At 42.1% G+C, this 18321-nt stretch overlaps 2 protein-coding genes across 3 annotated transcripts in view; both read left to right on the plus strand.

Annotated features, from left to right (window-relative positions):
* The window catches only part of LOC137047793 (zinc finger protein 850-like), a 77707-nt gene that overhangs the window by 52571 nt on the left and 6815 nt on the right, over positions 1-18321 (plus strand). The window contains exons 3-5 of the mRNA XM_067425675.1: positions 800-1943; positions 2112-2233; positions 8976-8981. Coding sequence (XP_067281776.1) covers positions 800-1943; positions 2112-2233; positions 8976-8981 — 1272 coding nt within the window. The remainder of the gene's footprint in view (positions 1-799; positions 1944-2111; positions 2234-8975; positions 8982-18321) is intronic.
* Positions 14347-18321, plus strand: part of LOC137047472 (zinc finger protein 814-like) — a 108806-nt gene continuing 104831 nt past the window's right edge. Inside the window, exons 1-2 of one of the 2 annotated variants that reach the window (XM_067425160.1) lie at positions 14347-14428; positions 15487-15538. The gene's annotated coding sequence lies outside the window, so the exon portion shown is untranslated. Of the gene's footprint in view, positions 14429-15378; positions 15539-18321 lie in introns of those variants that run through there. The other variant, XM_067425149.1, reaches the window with a different exon arrangement.

Consider the following 18321-nt stretch of genomic DNA (forward strand, 5'->3'; position numbering starts at 1 on the left):
CTTTGGGATCTTTGCCGGTGTTGTAAAAAAATAAAAGAATTGAATGAAACACAGTTACTTACCAACATGATCATAATTTCTGAGAGAAATAGTGAAGGTGAATGCATATACAAACAAGCTCTCAGTTTAGGATTCAAACAAATATAATCCAAGCCCCTTTGATGACGTGCATGATTACGTTACTGTTAATCATCTGTCCGTTATCGTCTAAAGCCCGCCATGATGATTTCATTGTTCCGAACAGTTTCTGTTCGGGGGCTGGCATCCAGGCTACTAGTTAATAAGTAAGTACTACAAACAAACCGAAACAAAAAACAAACCTGAAGCTGAAGAAACCCTTAACGTTAATGGAAAAGACCCGCGAACCTGAGTGACTGAGGGAGAGACAGAGAGAGAGAAAGAGCGCGGTTCTCTTCTCCGTGTTGTGTGAGTGAGCAGAGCAGGGAGGGGATGGGCGCTGTGACTAGCCTATCACAGAACGCAGACACAGTCAATGAGGATTTTTATTCAATCCGAGCACAGATATTGACTCATATTACTCGTATAATACTCATACTCTGCAAAAGTGCTTTATCCGTACCGGATACTCGTGTCAGCTGAGTATCCGGCTCAACTTTAATAATTATATATAAAACTTGCCTGAACGACTAAAATCAAGTATTTTTAGTCTTTCACACTGATATGAAAAAAGCGAGCTGGTCATGACAGACCTCTAGGGGTTAATGCTTTACATGTATAAATGTTTTGATGCCTGTTGTGTTGTGCTTTTAGGTTAACTTTGGTCTTTTTTTTGCCTTAGACCTGATGCTGTTGAAAGAGGAGTGTGAAATACTAAAGGAAATGGAAGAAAAAGATCACTATAAGGATTATCATGATTTCATAACCGAAGAAAAATATTTTAGTTGCTCACAGACTGAAAAGAAAGAAACTATAAGTTATTTCACCCACTTTCAGGGTAGAAAGAGTTTCAATAGACAAGGAAATCTTACAGACCACATGAGAGTTCACTCTGGAGAGAAACCCTACACCTGCCCTCATTGTGAAAAGAGTTTCAAAAAGAAAGGACACTTTCAAGAGCACTTAAGGATTCACACTGGAGAGAAGCCGTTCACCTGCCAACAATGTGGGAAGAGTTTCAACCGAAAAGGAACCCTTAACAAGCACATGAGAATTCACACTGGAGAGAAGCCATTCACATGCCCTCAGTGTGGAAAGAGTTTCAACTTTAAGGGAAGTCTTGCTCGTCACATGAGAGTTCACACTGGAGAGAAGCCATTCACATGCCCTCAGTGTGGAAAGAGTTTCAACTTTAAGGGAAGTCTTGATCGTCACATGAGAGTTCACACTGGAGAGAAGCCGTACACCTGCCAAGTGTGTGAAAAAGGTTTAAGCCAAAAAAGAAATCTTGAAAATTACATGAACATTCACACTGGCGAGAGCTTCTACACCTGCAAACAGTGTGGAAAGGGTTTTGAACAACATGGAAACCTTAAAGTCCACAAGAGAGTTTACTCTGGAGAGAAACCCTACACCTGCCCTCATTGTGAAAAGAGTTTCAATCAAATAGGACACTTTCGAGTCCACTTAAGAATTCACACTGGAGAGAAGCCGTTCACCTGCCAACAGTGTGGAAAGGGTTTCAGCAGAAAAGAAACCCTTAACAGACACATGAGAGTTCACACTGGAGAAAAGCCTTATTTGTGCCCTCAGTGTGGAAAAGATTTCAACCGTAAAGGAAGTCTTGATTGCCACATGAGAATTCACACTGGAGAGAAGCCGTTCACCTGCCAACAGTGTGGAAAGAGTTTCAACAGAAAAGAAACCCTTAACAGACACATGATAATTCACACTGGAGAGAAGCCTTACGTGTGCCCTCAGTGTGGAAAAGATTTCAATAGTAAAGGAAATCTTCATTCCCACATGAGAATTCACACTGGAGAGAAGCCATTCAAATGCCCTCAGTGTGAAACGAGTTTCAATCATAAAAAAAGTCTTAGCAGCCACATGACCATTCACACTGGAAAGAAGCCTTACACCTGCCAACTGTGTGGAAAAGGTTTAAGCCAAAAAAGAAGTCTTAAATATAACATGAACATTGACACTGGCGAGAGCTCCTACACCTGCAAACAGTGTGGAAAGGGTTTTGAACAACATGGAAACCTTAAAGTCCACAAGAGAGTTTACTCTGGAGAGAAGCCGTTCACCTGCCAACAGTGTGGAAAAAGTTTCAACCGTAAAGGAACCCTTGACAGACACATGATAATTCACACTGGAGAGAAGCCATTTATTTGTGATCTCTGTGGAGAGAGTTTCAGATATAGAGTCACCTTTAAGCACCACATGAGGAGTCACTTATGAGAGAGTGGTTTTAAATGTCATCAGCCTGGAATGAGTTTCGGACAGAAAAACCTTAAAGGGGGGGGTGAAACACTCAGTTTCAGTCAATCTTATGTCAATCTTGAGTACCTATAGAGTAGTATTGCATCCTTCATATCTCCGAAAAGTCTTTCGTTTTATTATATTTGTAAAAGAAATATGGGCTGTACCGAGTCTTTCCGGAAAAAACCGAGCGCCCGGAGGCGTATCATGTGGGCGGAGCTAAAGAATGACATATGCGCAAAGCGGTGACGTCCTCAAGCGTGGAGAAACCCATCTCAGCTAATAGATATGATCCAGAATCTAATTCGGAGGCTGAAATAGAAACAGCAACAGCAGGACGTCCGTCTCTGTGGTAAGTACTGTATTTAGAGGCCTGTCAACATGACATGATTCGGTTTATGGACTATTGTATGCGACCAAACCTTAGTAGCAAGCAAAACGGTTTTGCACGTCAGAGTAGTGTAACGTTATAAGTTACATAGAACAGCAATGAAGTCCGTTAGTGCATTTGAATGACGAAGCACGCGATCGTGTCGTTTACTGATGTTTACATACGTGACGATAAGCAACAGCACAGACATTTGAAGCAGTTTTACTTACCGGCTGCTTCCAAGACCGAACCTTTATCGCTGGGACGGCTCCGTCAAAAACACACTTCTTGGAGTGTGGAGATCCACTTTGCGATGCGACTGAAGCATTTCTGCATTCAAATCGGTTCAAATGCAGCTCTGCCTTCCCGGAATGCTGTGCTGAAGCGTTGAAGTCGCCTTAATGTCCAAGTGGAGGAATGAAGTGGAGCGCAGCGCGGATTATAACCTACATTAGTGTTCACAGACGACTGGATCTGCAGCTGAGAGACTGTTTACAGCGTGCATTTCCTCTCTCGCGCTAGTGACGCGCGCGCGCGCACCCTACCGGGAGAAGAGCCCGTACGGCCCATACAAGGACCTTCCGTTCTTTTAACGTCAAGTAGACCCATACTCCAAAAAAACTCCCCGAAACTTGTGAGAAACCGGAAGGAGTATTTTTGACACAGAAATACTCTATCAAACGTCCAACATTAGTTTTTGAAACTTTGACTATGTTTAGGATGGGAATCCAAGTGTTTAACAGTGTAAAAAGCTCAGTATGCATGAAACAGCATTTCACCACCCCTTTAAGCCAAACCTATACTTCGTTTTTTTGTTCTCAAGTTGTTCTCAGCGCTCAGTTCAGGAGCTGCATCTCTGATGGTAAGGGGTTGCATTAGTGCGTGTGGTATGGGCAGCTTTCACATCTGGAAAGGCACCATCAATGCTGAAAGGTATATCCAAGTTTTAGAACAACATATGCTCCCATCCAGATGTCATCTCTTTCAGGGAAGACTTTGCATTTTCCAACATGACAATGCCAGACCACATCCTGCATCAATTACAACAACGCGACTGAGAATGATCCGGGTACTGATATGGCCAGCCTGCAGTCAAGATCTTTCACCCATAGAAAACATTTGGTGCATTATAAAGAGGAAGATGTGACAGAGAAGATTTAAGACATTTGAGCATCTAGAAGCCTGTATTAGACAAGAATGGGACAACATTCATATTCCTTAAAGTCTGTAAACGTCTGGTGACTGAGGAGACGTTATAAAAAGAAGAGGGGATGCTATGCAGTGTAAAATGTCTAATATAGCCTTCTCTATAGCCTTGTCTAAAACTTTTTTGAGATGTGTTGATGCCATGAAATTTAAAATCATTTTATTTTCCCTTTAAAATTATATACATTTTTTCAGTTTAAACATTTGATTTGAAATCTATGCTGTATTTTTAATAAAATATTTACATTTGAAACTTCCACATCATTGCATTCTGTTTTTATTCAATATTTTGTACATTGCCCCAACTTTTTTGGAATCGGGTTTGCAAGTATATTGAAGCGGCAGTGGATTTCTGAATCCCCCTTTAGTACACATTCTGTTTATGTAGCATTTTTCTGGTTTTAACACAAAATTAAATGTAAAACTGTAAAAACAAATGAACTATTAATAGAAAAATAAGCATTTCAGAACATTAATCATACAAAACACTTTTAATAACAACATATATCAAATATTATACAACAATCTGTTAGGTACTGTAAAACTACAGTCAAATAGAACAATCAAATAATGAACTTGAAAATTTCAAAGATATAATCACCACACACGTTGTTTAATATGTTTGATATTTGACCACAATGTTTTGCAATTCACTGAGTTCATTGGCAACATTGCCACAAATTATGAACGCTTCCTTTTGATGGGCGACTTCAATATTCATGTCTGCTGTCATTCAAACTCCCTGTCGCAGGAGTTTCTTGACTTAATAGATGCTTTTAACCTAATGCAGTGGGTCAATAACTCTACCCACACTCAGGGCCACACACTGGACCTTGTGTTATCTTATGGGATTGATGTCACTGATATTGTCATCTCTGATTTTCCTCTCTCTGATCACAAGCCTATTTTATTCTCACCGTCTCTTCTGGAGCTTTCTCAACCTACTACTGATCCTGTTATGTCGCGGTTCTATTCTCCTCAGTTCAACACCAACTTCGACCTGTGCTTTACTGAGCTATGCTCTCACTGGCACTTGGACCAACCTTTATCTGACCTGGATGCAGATCAGCATCTTAAGCCCCGTTTCCACCACAGGAACTTTACCCAGGAACTAGGAACTTTGGGTGGTACTTCGTGTGTTTAGACCGCAGGAACCAGGGTATAAATGAAGTTCCGGGTAAATATTTCCCCCTCCAAACGGCCCTGCTCGCGGGGTAGTACTTTTTCAAAGTTCAGGAACTTTCGAGGGCGGGACTTGGGCGCTGAACATGCTGATTGGTTGAGCTGACGCAGCATTTAGGTTCAACTCGGCATTTTTAAAAGTCTTACACGCTGCGCTCATGTTGACAAGAGAGGAAAGTTAATTTTTCTGAGGGGTTAACTTTTTATTTCGTAAGTTATGAAGATAATGTTGGAGTAATGACACAGCGTATATTGCCCCAGGCAGTTTTTTTACTTTAACTGCGCCTGACAGAAGAATTATTATTTTTTCTGAGATGATTATTTAAACAAATAAATAGCTTATAATAACTAAATCCACCAAATCTTTCAATCGGTACACACAAAAATGATTACTGTCCGCTAGGGCTGTCATTTTTGAAAAAAATCTAATTCGAACGGATATCAAATATCAAGCAAGGCATTCGAATATATTCAATTATCTACAACGCCGTCATCTCCAGCAGCTGAATGTGTTTACGGATGCCATAGCAACTCTCAACGGCCACCAGGACTTTACGGTTTTATAAAAGCTATTCATTTGTTGTAAAGTAATAATCATCTCAGAAAAAATTAATTCTAATGTCAGGCACAGTTGAAGAAGTTGATTGTTTGCTTACATAGGCTTAGGGACAGTGTCATTATGCCAACATTATCTTCATAACTTCTTATGAAATAAAAAGATTATCCCTCAGAAAAATGTATTTTCCTCTCTTGTCATGCTTGGTGCATGAGCGCGACGTGTGCTCTTCAGTGGGGCGTGCGCTGTTGTCACATAAGGACGCACACTCAAAAGTAATCCGGTCAGGTCATTTACATGGTGAAATGTTGCGTTTGATCGATTCATGAAAAGATTTATCCACCCATCTCAAAACGATTACAATTTCATTCAGTTTGGGCATTTTTATTACGATTGAGGTGTTTATATGGAGCATTTTCCTTCAGGTTGGACTTTTAAACTGATTACAGTGCTCCATGTAAACGCACCGACAGTAAAAAAAAAAAAAATTGCGCTACATGGCACTTTAAAAACCGGATAGTTTATTTATAGTTCGATATTTCACGTCATCTTCGAATGCATATTCGAATATCGAATAAAAAGTGACAGCCCTTGTCCGTCACTGGCTTGGAGGAGCAGTCGCGTGCAGTCCTACATCACCGGACTAATTTGCCTAATCTTCTCGGAACTTTATCGCGGTCGAAACGCAGACAGCTGCAGGTCTGGGGGGGAGAAAAGTTCCTGTAAAAAAGTTCCTGGTACAAATTGTTCAGGGTAATTTTGGTGGAAACGGGGCTTTAGCCTTTTAAATTCTGCATGGCTTAAAGTAGCAATCGTGACTGCTCCTCTTAAGCCTCACAAACCCAAACCAAAATCAGATATGTGGCAAAATTCTGACACTCGTCTCCAAAGACAAATATGTAGAAAGGTTGAACGCAAATGGAAACGGGACAGGCAAAGTGTCTTCCTTCCGCATTTTCAAAGACTCACTTACAGCATACCAGATCACTGCTAAATCAGCTAAAGCCCCATACTTCTCAAACTTAAAGGGGGGGTGAAACACTCAGTTTCAGTCAATCTCATGTCAATATTGAGTACCTATAGAGTAGTATTGCATCCTTCATATCTCCGAAAAGTCTTTAGTTTTATCATATTTATAAAAGAAATATGGGCTGTACCGAGTCTTTCCGGAAAAAACCGAGCGCTTGGAGGCGTCTCGTGTGGGCGGAGCTAAAGAATGATGAGCGCGCAAAGCGGTGACGTCCTCAAGCGTGGAGAAACCCATCTATCTCAGCTAATACAGATAATGATCCACAATCAAATCTGAGGCTGAAATAAATTGAACAGGAGAAACGGCAACATCAGGATGTCCATCTCTGTGGTATGTACTGTATTTAGGGGCCTTTGTGTGCAGTTTATGAGGACATGATTCGGTTTATGGACTATTGTATGTGACTAGACCTTAGAGGTAGCAAGCAAAACGGTTTTGCACGTCAGAGTCAGAATAGTGTAAGGTTATACAGAACAACAATGGAGTAACCGTTAGCGCATTTGAATGACAAAGCACGCGATCGTATCGTTTACTGATGTTTACTCATGCGACGGTAGCCAATAGCAGAGACATTTGAAGTTGATTTACTCACCGGCATCTTCCAAAGCAGGACCGCTCTGTCAAAAACACACTTCTTTGGTATGATTTGGTGAAGTCCTGTGACAGCAGTGACCGTGGAAATCCAGTTTGCGACGCGACTGAAGCGATGCCTTGAAGCTTCCCGTCATTTCTGCGTTCAAATCGGTTCAAATGCAGCGCTGCCTTCCCGGAATGCTGTGCTGAAGCGTTGAAGTCGATCGACGTCACCCATAGGAATAAAGTGGAGCACGGCGCGGATCTGCAGCTGAGAGACTGTTTACAGCGTGCATTTCCTCTCTCTCCCTCTAGTGACGCGCGCGCACCCTACCGGGAGAAGAGCCCATACGGCCCATACAAGGACCTTCCGCTCTATTTAACGTCAAATAGACCCATACTCGAAAAAAACTCGCCGAAACTTGTGAGAAACCGGAAGGAGTATTTTTAACACAGAAATACTCCATCAAACGTCCAACATTAGTTTTTGAAACTTTGTCTATGTTTAGGATGGGAATCCAAGTCTTTAAAGGTGTAAAAAGTTCAGTATGCATGAAACAGCATTTCACCCCCCCTTTAATTGAATCCAATCACTCCAACCCTAAGATCTTGTTTTCGATCATTCATTCTGTTTTAAACACATCTGCTAAATTGTCTGTTGCCTCAGATGCTCTATGTGAAGACTTCCAGATATTTGTTTTTAACAAAATCGTACTCGGTTACTTTCATAACCCCGGTTCCCTGAGAGAGAGGAACGAGTATTACGTATGGGGAAAACTCCTTTTCTCGAGAATATGAAGAGAAAACTGCAGGAACCTATGGTGAGGCGGCTGAGAGGAACAAACCAATGGGGGGCGTTCCAGAAAGCCCACTGTAAAAGGTGCTTATATTTGCATACAGGAGGCTATATAAAACCCTGATTCGCCGTAGGTGTCAGGTTTTAAGATCGACTGAAGCGATACCTGAGAAGCATAAACACGGCACGGAACGTAATACTCGTTCCTCTCTCTCAGGGACCGAGGTTACGAAAGTAACCAAGTACGTTCCCTTTCGAGAGAGGTTCCTCCTATTACATATGGGGAACACAATGTAAAGCGCCGTGTGTGCTGACTGACCCAGTATACCCAAAGCACATGTCAATAACCCCCCGAGAGACAGAGGCGGCTTATAAGGTGAATGAAGAACCGGAAGAATCGGTTCGTTTGAACAGCTGATCGGACATAGTCGGATCTTATGATGAATGAATGGTGCTTAAGGACTAATGAGTACAGGCCAAAACGTAAGGCAATCTGTTTGCCAGGGTCAAGATAGAGCCTAGATGGAGAGAAGCCCTGCTTGTAGAGCTGGAACCTCCAATTTGTAGAATCTGATAAAAGTGGACGGAAAGGCCCAGCCTGCCGCCGCACAGATATCTTCCAAAGGAATGCCACACGACCAAGCCCAAGATGAGGCCATGCCTCTAGTGGAGTGGGCTTTAACGCCTATAGGGCAAGTCAGGTTTTTAGACTCGTATGCCAGCGAGATCGCGTCCACTATCCAGTGTGAGAGTCTTTGCTTCGTGACAGCACAACCTTTAGTGCAGCCGCCAAAGCAGACAAAGAGCTGGTCCGACTGCCTGAAGGGGGAGGGTCTCTAAGCTCTGACCGGGCAGAGTAGGTTCGCGTCCTGTTCACCCTGAGACGCGGGTAATGGAAGCAGAGTAATAACCTGTGCTCTAAAAGGGGTAGAAAGCACTTTGGGTATAAAACCATGTCTCGGTTTGAGAACAACTTTGGAGTTTTTGAGCCCGAACTCGAGACAGGACGGGCTCACTGAGAGTGCGTGTAGGTCACTCACACGTTTAACTAAGGCCAGAGCCAGCAGAAACGCGGTTTTGAGTTATAAAAGCTTTATGATCGCGGTCTAGAGTGGCTCGAAGGGGGGACCCTTCATACCGTCTAAAACCACCGCGAGGTCCCAAATAGGGACCGAGGGAGGGCGAGGGGGGTTCAATCTCCTAGCCCCTTTAAGAAAACGTACAATGAGCTCACTTTTCCCTAGTGAATGTCCCGCGATCTGAGCGTGGTTAGCTGCTATGGCGGCGACATAAACTTTGAGCGTGGAGGGGGAACGGCCCGCGTCCAGTAGCTCTTGGAGAAAAGCGAGCACTTCTGCTGTTTCGCTTGAGCGTGCGTCGATATTTCGGACGGCACACCAGTTAGAAAACACAGACCACTTCAGAGTATAGAGCCGCCTGGTCGCGGGGGCTCTAGCTTCCGCAATAGTGTTCATAACTCTGTCAGAGAGGTTTCCCGATACCAGTTGATGGGCCATATGTGGAGGGCCCATAGTTCGGGACTGGGATGCCAGATCTTCCCCTTCGCCTGCGTGAGGAGGTCTTTCCTCAGCGGAATGGGCCATGGGGCTGTGTCTGACAGCTGGATCAGATCGGAGAACCACGTTCGGTTCCTCCAGAGCGGGGCTATCAAAAGCACCGTGGATGCTGTCTCCCTGATTTTCTTGATGGTTTGCGGCAGCATTTGCGGGTGAAGAGACCATTCCCCTGGGGGAATGGGTCCCCTGGATAACATATCTGGACCCAGATTCAGAATACCTGGCACGTGAGCCGGCCTCAGGGAGCTCAGGTTGTGCTCTGCCCATAAAAGGAGATGCTTTGCCATGCGGTGAATCTCAGGCCGCCCTGGCGATTTATATACGCTACCACCGACATGTTGTCTGTACGAACCAAGACGTGGTGGTTCTTTATATGTGGAAGGAAAGCTCTCAGCGATAAGGCGACCGGTTTCATCTCTAGACAGTTTATGTGCAGCCGTTTCTCTGTTTCTGTCCACAGGCCAGAGATCGGCTTGTCCTCGTGTAGGGCTCCCCACCCTCGAGTGGAGGCATCTGTCGAGACCACTTTCAACTTCGTAACCGTGCCCATAACCACGCCCCTCCGATACCACTCTGTCCCCGTCCAAGGAGCCAAAGCTTTCACACCGCTGTGGTTCACTTTGACGGGAAGACGGCCCCATTTCCATGCGTAAGGAGGGACACGGGCGTGTAGCCAACGCTGGAGGGGACGCATGTGTAACAGTCCCAGCCTGAGCACTGACAATGCCGAGGCCATAAGGCCGAGCATCCTCTGAAAATGTTTCAGGGGAACACGAGTCTCGGCTTTGAAAGAAGCCGCCATGTTCTGGACGGATAGCGCGCGCTGTGTTGTTAGCCACGCGTTCATGAGTCTCGAGTCTAAAATTATGCCCAGAAAAGATATCTTTTGAGTGGGGGACAGCGAGCTCTTGGCGATATTGATCCTGAGACCCAAACAGTCTAAGTGGTTGAGGAGCCAGGATCTGTGTGTTAGTAGTTGTGCTCGAGACTGGGCTATCACTAGCCAGTCGTCGAGGTAGTTGAGCACCCGCATCTCTTTCAGCCTGAGCGGGGCTAATGCCGCGTCCATACATTTCATAAACGTGCGGGTCCCGAATGGCAGGACCGTGTACTGATAAGCCTGCCCCTCGAAGGCGAATCTCAAGAATGGCCTGTGGTGGTGGGGTACCTGAACGTGAAAGTACGCATCTTTCAGATCTATCGTGAAAAACCAGTCCCTGGGGCGAATGTGCGCGAGGATCTGTTTCACCGTCAGCATTTTGAAAGAGCGAGACATTAGAGATTTGTTCAAATGCCTTAGATCTAGGATGGGCCTGAGCCTTCCGTCCTTCTTCGGAACGAGAAAGTATCGGCTGTAGAATCCCGACTCGCTTCGGGATGGGGGAACAGGCTCCACCGCACCCTTCTCTAACAGTTTCGAAATCTCGGTGCAAAGCACGTGACTGACGCTGCTTTTCACTGAGGTTTGGACCACGGCGCGAAAGCGCGGGGGCCTGCGAGCGAACTGTAGCGAGTAGCCCCTTTTCACCATGTTCACAACCCAATTTGATACACCGGGCATGGCTTGCCAGGCCTGAGCCCGAAGCGATAGTGGCTGGAGCCAGCGCGGATGATGGTCGCCTACTAGAGGGAACTCGGTAGCGCTGCCATTTTGTGCTTGTGACATAGAGGGGGTAATGCTTATGTGTGGCGGCTTGCACTGTGGAGTGGGCGCCGGGACATTTATAGCATGGGTGGGAGGGGTATATGAGTGTAGGAGTGCAGACTGAAAAGTGGGCACATTTACTACAGAGAAAAAGCTCTTTTTGAGATTTATTTGGGTCGCCGTGATAACGGCGTTTGTGTGCAGGCGAGTGCGTTTGACAATGGGCTCGTTGGCTGCGAAATTGAGGTCGGCAGTCATCTGAGTGCAGGGAACTGGGAGACTGGGAGGGAGAGATGGGGGTCCGGCCGAGGCGAGACCTGACCATCCCCTCTTTCTCCTTGAGGCTAGGACGGCTTTGGGGGCTCGGGGTTCAACACAAGCTTGAGTCGAGGTCCCCGGCGTTCAGGCTGCCTGCTGCGGTTCGTGGAGTGGGAGCGTTGGCGCGTTCCAGAAGAGGAGCGAGGCCGAGAAGGTGGCGCAGCCGAAATAGCGGGTTGAGAAGGTGGCGGTCTACCTTGAGGGCGTCTGAAGAAGAGCTGGAGCGCTTGGGTAGGAAGTGCCTCATAGCCTGAGAAGCCTTTTGCGGCACGCGGATAAGCTCCGCGTCAGCATTGGTTTTGGCAGTCTGGCGGTCTGCGTCGAAGCGGGGGGCTCCGAGACAGAAACTGACTCTCTCTCTATATATATATATATATATATATATCGCACACAAACACATTTGTAGAGGGTTTTCTATATTCTAATTCTGTAAAAACAACAAAATCACTCACTTATTTATAAAAAAATGTGTTGCTTTAGGTACATTCATTTAAAATTTAAAGTGTATTTACTATAAAAAATACTTTAATCTGAGTGTTAACATTTTATATAGGTGAATACCTCTAACACACTGTTTCGCCAATATTGTTATATGAGACATGTATTTTGGAATGTTTTAAAATAAAAAATAAACAAAGATAACTCACTTGACAGACTCACTGTTTCTTCGCACAAACGAAACAATGGCTGCGTTCTAATCGGCAAGATTAATGCTTTTAGAGGGCACTTCGAAGGGAGAATAATGGCGAAGGCCAAGCTTCTATATAGTTTCAAACAGAATTTGTAATAATAATAAAAAGTCGATTATGTGAGAAACTTAAACCACTTTAAATCACTCAAAGTGGATGGTGAAATCTTCTAAAGGAATAGGGCACAGGGTTGATAACTCTGAAGAGAACACAGCCCAGGTGCGGCGCAATCAATGACGTCGACAGCACAATAACGACGAACTATGCCTCTAACCACAGGTGGAGAGCTGTCGTTCCAACGACACAAGTTTGCGATGCAGTTTGCGAATGTTCGTTAGAACTATGGTTTCGGGAAACACTGAATCGCTGAACTACGTTGGTAACGACAGAACTTGCGACCATAGTTGGCTAACGATGCTTTTGCGAAACGCACCACTGCTCTGGAGCTGGTTTTAATCTGGGTTAGAGATCGCAAACCTAAACTGGACCAATCAGCTGCAAGTAAAGACGCAATAAAGCCACACCCCCTGTATCTCTCTTTCCAATTTTGCAGTTTATAGTGAAAAAAACGAGACAAACTTGCTCATCTTAAACGTTTTATTTATATTATACGAATTATAATTACTTTTAATTAATGGAATATATTTATATAATTTTTATATTATTGACAAGTAGACAAATATGAATATAAATATAAAACATGCATTCATGATTATTTTAAACAACGTGTATTAATTTGAGCACTTTGTGTATAATTATTCGGCATATTTCGTTGATTCACATCAATTCACATGCAATGATATCAGATCATTGATATCTGCTTCTCAAACTGTCGCTACAGCAGCAGCAGTGTTTATTCCTGCCTTATAAACACATTTAATTTCATGATCATTTTCAAAACGATCTCTCAATCTTCAGAATAGAAGTGAATGTAAGGGACGCTGTGATTGGCTGTTTGTCGCACATGTCACACTTTCAGGTACAAGCGCTTCAGAGTTGATCGCAAACTCTGGATTAAACCTGAGTTAACAGAGAAAGTTTAAACCGAGCTTTGAGAAACGGTTGAACTTGATCTAAACCAGGTTGGATTTATCTGGATTTGTCAACTCTAGTTTGTTCAGCTAGCTTCATGCAACAGGCCTCTGGGACCTTCTTCCATCTTCACCTTTATCTCTCAGTTTTTGTTAGTGTGGCTTTGGTTTTGTTGTTTACATGTTGTCCAATGATGTGCTGAAAATATTAGGAAAGACTAAAGACTGAGGGACTTTGTTTAAAAGTCTAAACTGTTTGGGTGAAGAAACCATTTATACCAGATATACATTAATTTACATTTTTAATTTTTACTTAAGAGTTCATATATGTGTCAGTATTGAAATGCATATTAATGCCTTTTTTGATGTAAAAATATGGACATATAAAGTCTCCATAATCTTTCAACAGTTATTGACTTTATTTGAGTCACTTTTCCCATTTTAAAGCCATAAACCAATAAATATCATAAAGTAGACAGAAGCTTTTGTTTGAGAGTTGAATCTAAACTGCTCAGTCTCTCTACTCTCTCAAACTACAGATATCTGCATATCTCCAGACCACAGCACATCTGTTTTTACAGCCACAAATCCAAGGCCTGTTAAAAGGATAATTTATTTAAGTTTGTTATTCTATTTATGAGTTTTTATTTCCTTAAATTAAAAAAAAAAAAAAAAAAAAGTTTAAGGACCCACAGAAACCCTGTTATTTGCTTTTGAAATTATGGTATTTCCTCATTAATTTAATTTATAATATATATAAATTAAAGTATAGAAGTATATTAGTATAGAAACTAATTTAAGTTGGGTAGCCTACTGTCCCTTGATTAAGAGTAATTCAACATATTTTAAACTCATTATGTTATTAACTTACCATTGCGTTATTAAATGTATTTCAATATTACAATTCAATATTACTCTGAATTTTGTCATATTTTCTCATTTTTATTAATATCTATTTTCTGTTACACTTTTGTGATTTTAGACTCCGCAGTGAACGGGACTTTTATTTTGGTCTTGATGTGTGACGTCATACGGCCGCGCCGCTCCTGCGTCTGTTGTGATTCTGCTGAAGAAAGGTTTGTGTTTTAAGGGTTTAACGTGTTTATAGCGATACAGAATGAATGATATATTATTAAATGCAACACTGTTTTGCTTTATCTAACATTTATCAGCGTTGTGTGAGTAAAGTAACATAATGAAACTCATGAGTAACAGGAGAAGGGTCTCATTTCTCTAGTTATTGTGAATCAGTTCAAACAAGAGTTCACGCTGCGTCCCAATTCGCCTGCTTATACTACGAGCGAAAAGTGTGTATACTGTGATGAAAAAGTTCATACTTTTGAATGGCTGGTGGATGCCCCATCTTACCAGCCACTTTTTTCCAGAGATTAATATGTATAAAAGAAAGTGAATTTGCATAAATGGGGTGAATTAGGGATGAATTCGTAATTTCAATAACAAAAACTGTCAGAATCAACAAATAGCCTTTCAAACTGGCTATCAACGTGCAAAACGGTCACAAATTTAACATTAGTAAAAGAACTAAATGTATGCAGCTTAAATGAAATGCTCAGGACTCAGGATTAGTCTAATGCAGGTTAAACTCAGCACATTCAGAGATGAAGCGCTGCTTTCTGAGAAGGGTCCAGCTGCGGCTTGGGCGTTCCCCTCATGAAACAAGAACGCCTATTGGGCCGTCTCATCGAACAATCGTGATGAGTTTCTCAAGACAATTATGTCATATGTGTTATTTCCCCCCCAAACCAGTTCAGCAGAAATGCCCTGCAACCGATTCTAAACATTTCATTTGGCCATGTCAATCACTAATGATTGCCTACCCCCAACCCTGATCCCTAAACCTACCCATCACAAGAAACATTCTGCGTTTTTACATTTTCAAAAAAACATAATTTAGTACATAAATCCATTTACATTGTGGGGACACACACATAATGGTTCGTTTCGGCATAGACACGCCGAATTACATGCGGTGATTATGGATCGTTTAGGTGTAGAGATGCGGCGTAGACATGCGGATAGCTCAACATGCGCACAGATAACACACCATTTGGCTTTAGAAAGTGTCGTGTAACTAACTAGCGAATGTTGAACATATTAATCTGGATGTTGACAGTTCAGCAGAAGAGGCGAAGAAGAAGAAGGGCGTGTTCCAGTCTGCGAAAACGGTAACCCCCACCAGCACGATAACACCCATATGGGGCCGCAGTTAGGTGATATTGGGCTTTCTGAACAAAACATGAGCTGCTCACGTAAACAATGTGCTTTGCTTTCTTTCCATTTCAAATTGTTCTGTAATGGTTTAAAAAAGGACATTTTAAGCGGTCTAACACATTTCCTATGCGCTGTTTCGGATTATTTATGAGACGCGCGCCACTTCAAGAGCAATGAAGGTGATCGCTTCTGCTCCTTTGTGTCACAATTATTGCCTTCTATAGTCTATTTGCTTCTTATTTATTAAATACAGGCAACTGGTTGATGAAACAGATTAAAATGAAGATACAATTTATACAAAATGAAATTCTCTAGATAAAGTAGTTCGCTACTGGAAAATCTACAGTGTTTTAAAAGTAAATGAGCAACTGAAAAATGTAGTTAAAGGGTTAGTTCACTCAAAAATGGCAATTCTCTCATTAATTACTTACCCTCGACAATGTCGATGGACACCCGTAAGACCTCTGTTCATCTTCAGACACAGATGAAGATATTAGTGTTGAAATCCGATGGCTCAGAAAGGCCTTCATTGACACCAATGTCATTTCCTCTCTCAAGACCCATAAAGGCACTAAAGACGTCGTTACGAAGTCTGTCTTTCTACAGTGGCTCTAGTTTTTGTGCGCAAAAAACAAACAAATGACTTATATAGTGATGGCCGATTTCAAAACAAAGCTTTGAACTGTTATTTTTCAATATGGTCAATTTAATCAATTGATTCGCAGACAAATAATTCAGACAATCAATTGTTTCACAGACAGAGATTCCAAGCGCTCAATTTCTATCTCTATTTCAATTTCTACAAATCTTTAAATAGCTAATAATTTATGGGTCTTTATAATTTTGTATTATTAACATTCTTTAATTAATTTGTTGTGTTAGTTTTGAGTTCGAACACAGGAAAACTGGAGAAGTGACTGAGATCCACGTGACACTATTATAAAGATGGCGTTTATTAAAGAGGAGAGCGAAGACGTGAAGATTGAAGAAACATTGAGAGTGAAAGATGAAGAAACTGAGGAACAAACAGGTTGGTTTCATTCTCAAAGCTGAACTCAGTCTTTTGCTCCTTATTCAAATCTCCAGCTCTACAGAATTGAATGTCTTATGAATGTCATAATTAAAGCGCTAATATTTGACATGGAACGAGTCGCCTCATGTGGACAGACATGAGATCACATGACCAGACAAACACTAATGCTGCTTCAAGTGAATCTGTGAAGATCTGGCTTACTTTTGTTATTACGACACTTTAAATTAGTATAAATAATACGGTAATAGCCTTTTATAATTACTTGTGTGACATTAAACTTAAAATCTACTTCTGATTTGAAAACCATTAATTTATGTCACTTAATTATACTAGATAACATTATCTAACAAAATCTGTATTTGGCCTAAAGCAAAGCATGAACTATGACTGATTAGCTTTACATTTTCTTTACATTTCTTGTCCATGAGGGATTTTTTCGCGCTCTGACATGTTATACTATAGAAGATTTAGATCATATTCCACAATCTTGTTGAAGATTAAAATGGTCATTGATATGGGGATTATGAGTGTAATCTGGAGGAAAACGAATCGAAGAGCTTCTAATCAACCCACTGATGTTTTTATTGTTTGGGTTTTCATGAGCTGTATGCCAAAATCATCAGTATTAAAACAATAAAAGACCTGAAATATTTCAGTTGGTGTGCAATGAATCTAAAATATATGAAATTTAAATTTTTATCATTACATTATGCAGTTATAAAGTATCTTCTTATTAAACTGTTTGTACTCTTACAAAGTTCTCAATGCTTCGGTTTGCATGTAGGGACCCTCATTATGCTGCTGTGTTATGCCTGGTTCAGACTACACGATATTAGCCCGAATTTGGCACGATCTTGTGACGTAAGGTGTCGTAGGGATTCGTAAACGATAAAGGACGTCGGGACGCAAGAATCGATTGTTTCATCTCGTATAGTGTGTCATAGTATACGACAACCGAATCCGCGTCTGCGATAGTTCACGACGTCAAGACAGAAAGACTAGCATGTTTAAAAAATTTTGCGGCCCTTCGCGACGGGTTCTGTGACGTGTGGCGCAGACCAACCGGAGCACAGACAGTTTTTGTACACCGCTTTCAAACGCGGCGAAATGCATGAGAGGTGACGGAGCGGCTAACTTTAGGTGGAATTATAAAATGGAGGAAAGGTTCATGGAGTTGTGGCAACAGTAGTCCTGCCTGTATGATGTGTCATCGACTGACTACCACAACCAAATAAGAAAAATGCTGGCGAACGATAGCGTAAGCCCTTCAGGAACCCGGTGAGTAACGTTACTGGAATGTAAGCTTAAAAGATGTTTTACAAATACGTTGTGGTGGCAAGCTCTTACTTCTGGCTAATAATTAAATATTTAATATAAAAAGAACAATATTTTACCTCAAGTTCTCTTTGGAGGATTGAAAGCTCATAATGTCCTCTTCCAGCAAGCCAGGAACATGTTTTTTGTTGGGTTTTCTTTCTATTTTTGCGCTTTTCTAAACATAAAACAGCCAAAACACGCTGCTTCAGACATCGCTTGTTTACGCTCTTGGTTCTTAAAGTCAATGACATCACGCACGTCATGACAACAAGCGATGATTGGTCGAGTAGCAACGTGTAGTCTGACATGTTTCTAGTCCAGGACACGACATGATTTTAGGAGTAAAAATCGCGTAATCTGACACAGTAACTATCGTAACAGACAAAA

The sequence above is a fragment of the Pseudorasbora parva genome, chromosome 2 (assembly GCF_024679245.1).
Source record: "Pseudorasbora parva isolate DD20220531a chromosome 2, ASM2467924v1, whole genome shotgun sequence".
Classification (NCBI taxonomy): domain Eukaryota; kingdom Metazoa; phylum Chordata; class Actinopteri; order Cypriniformes; family Gobionidae; genus Pseudorasbora; species Pseudorasbora parva.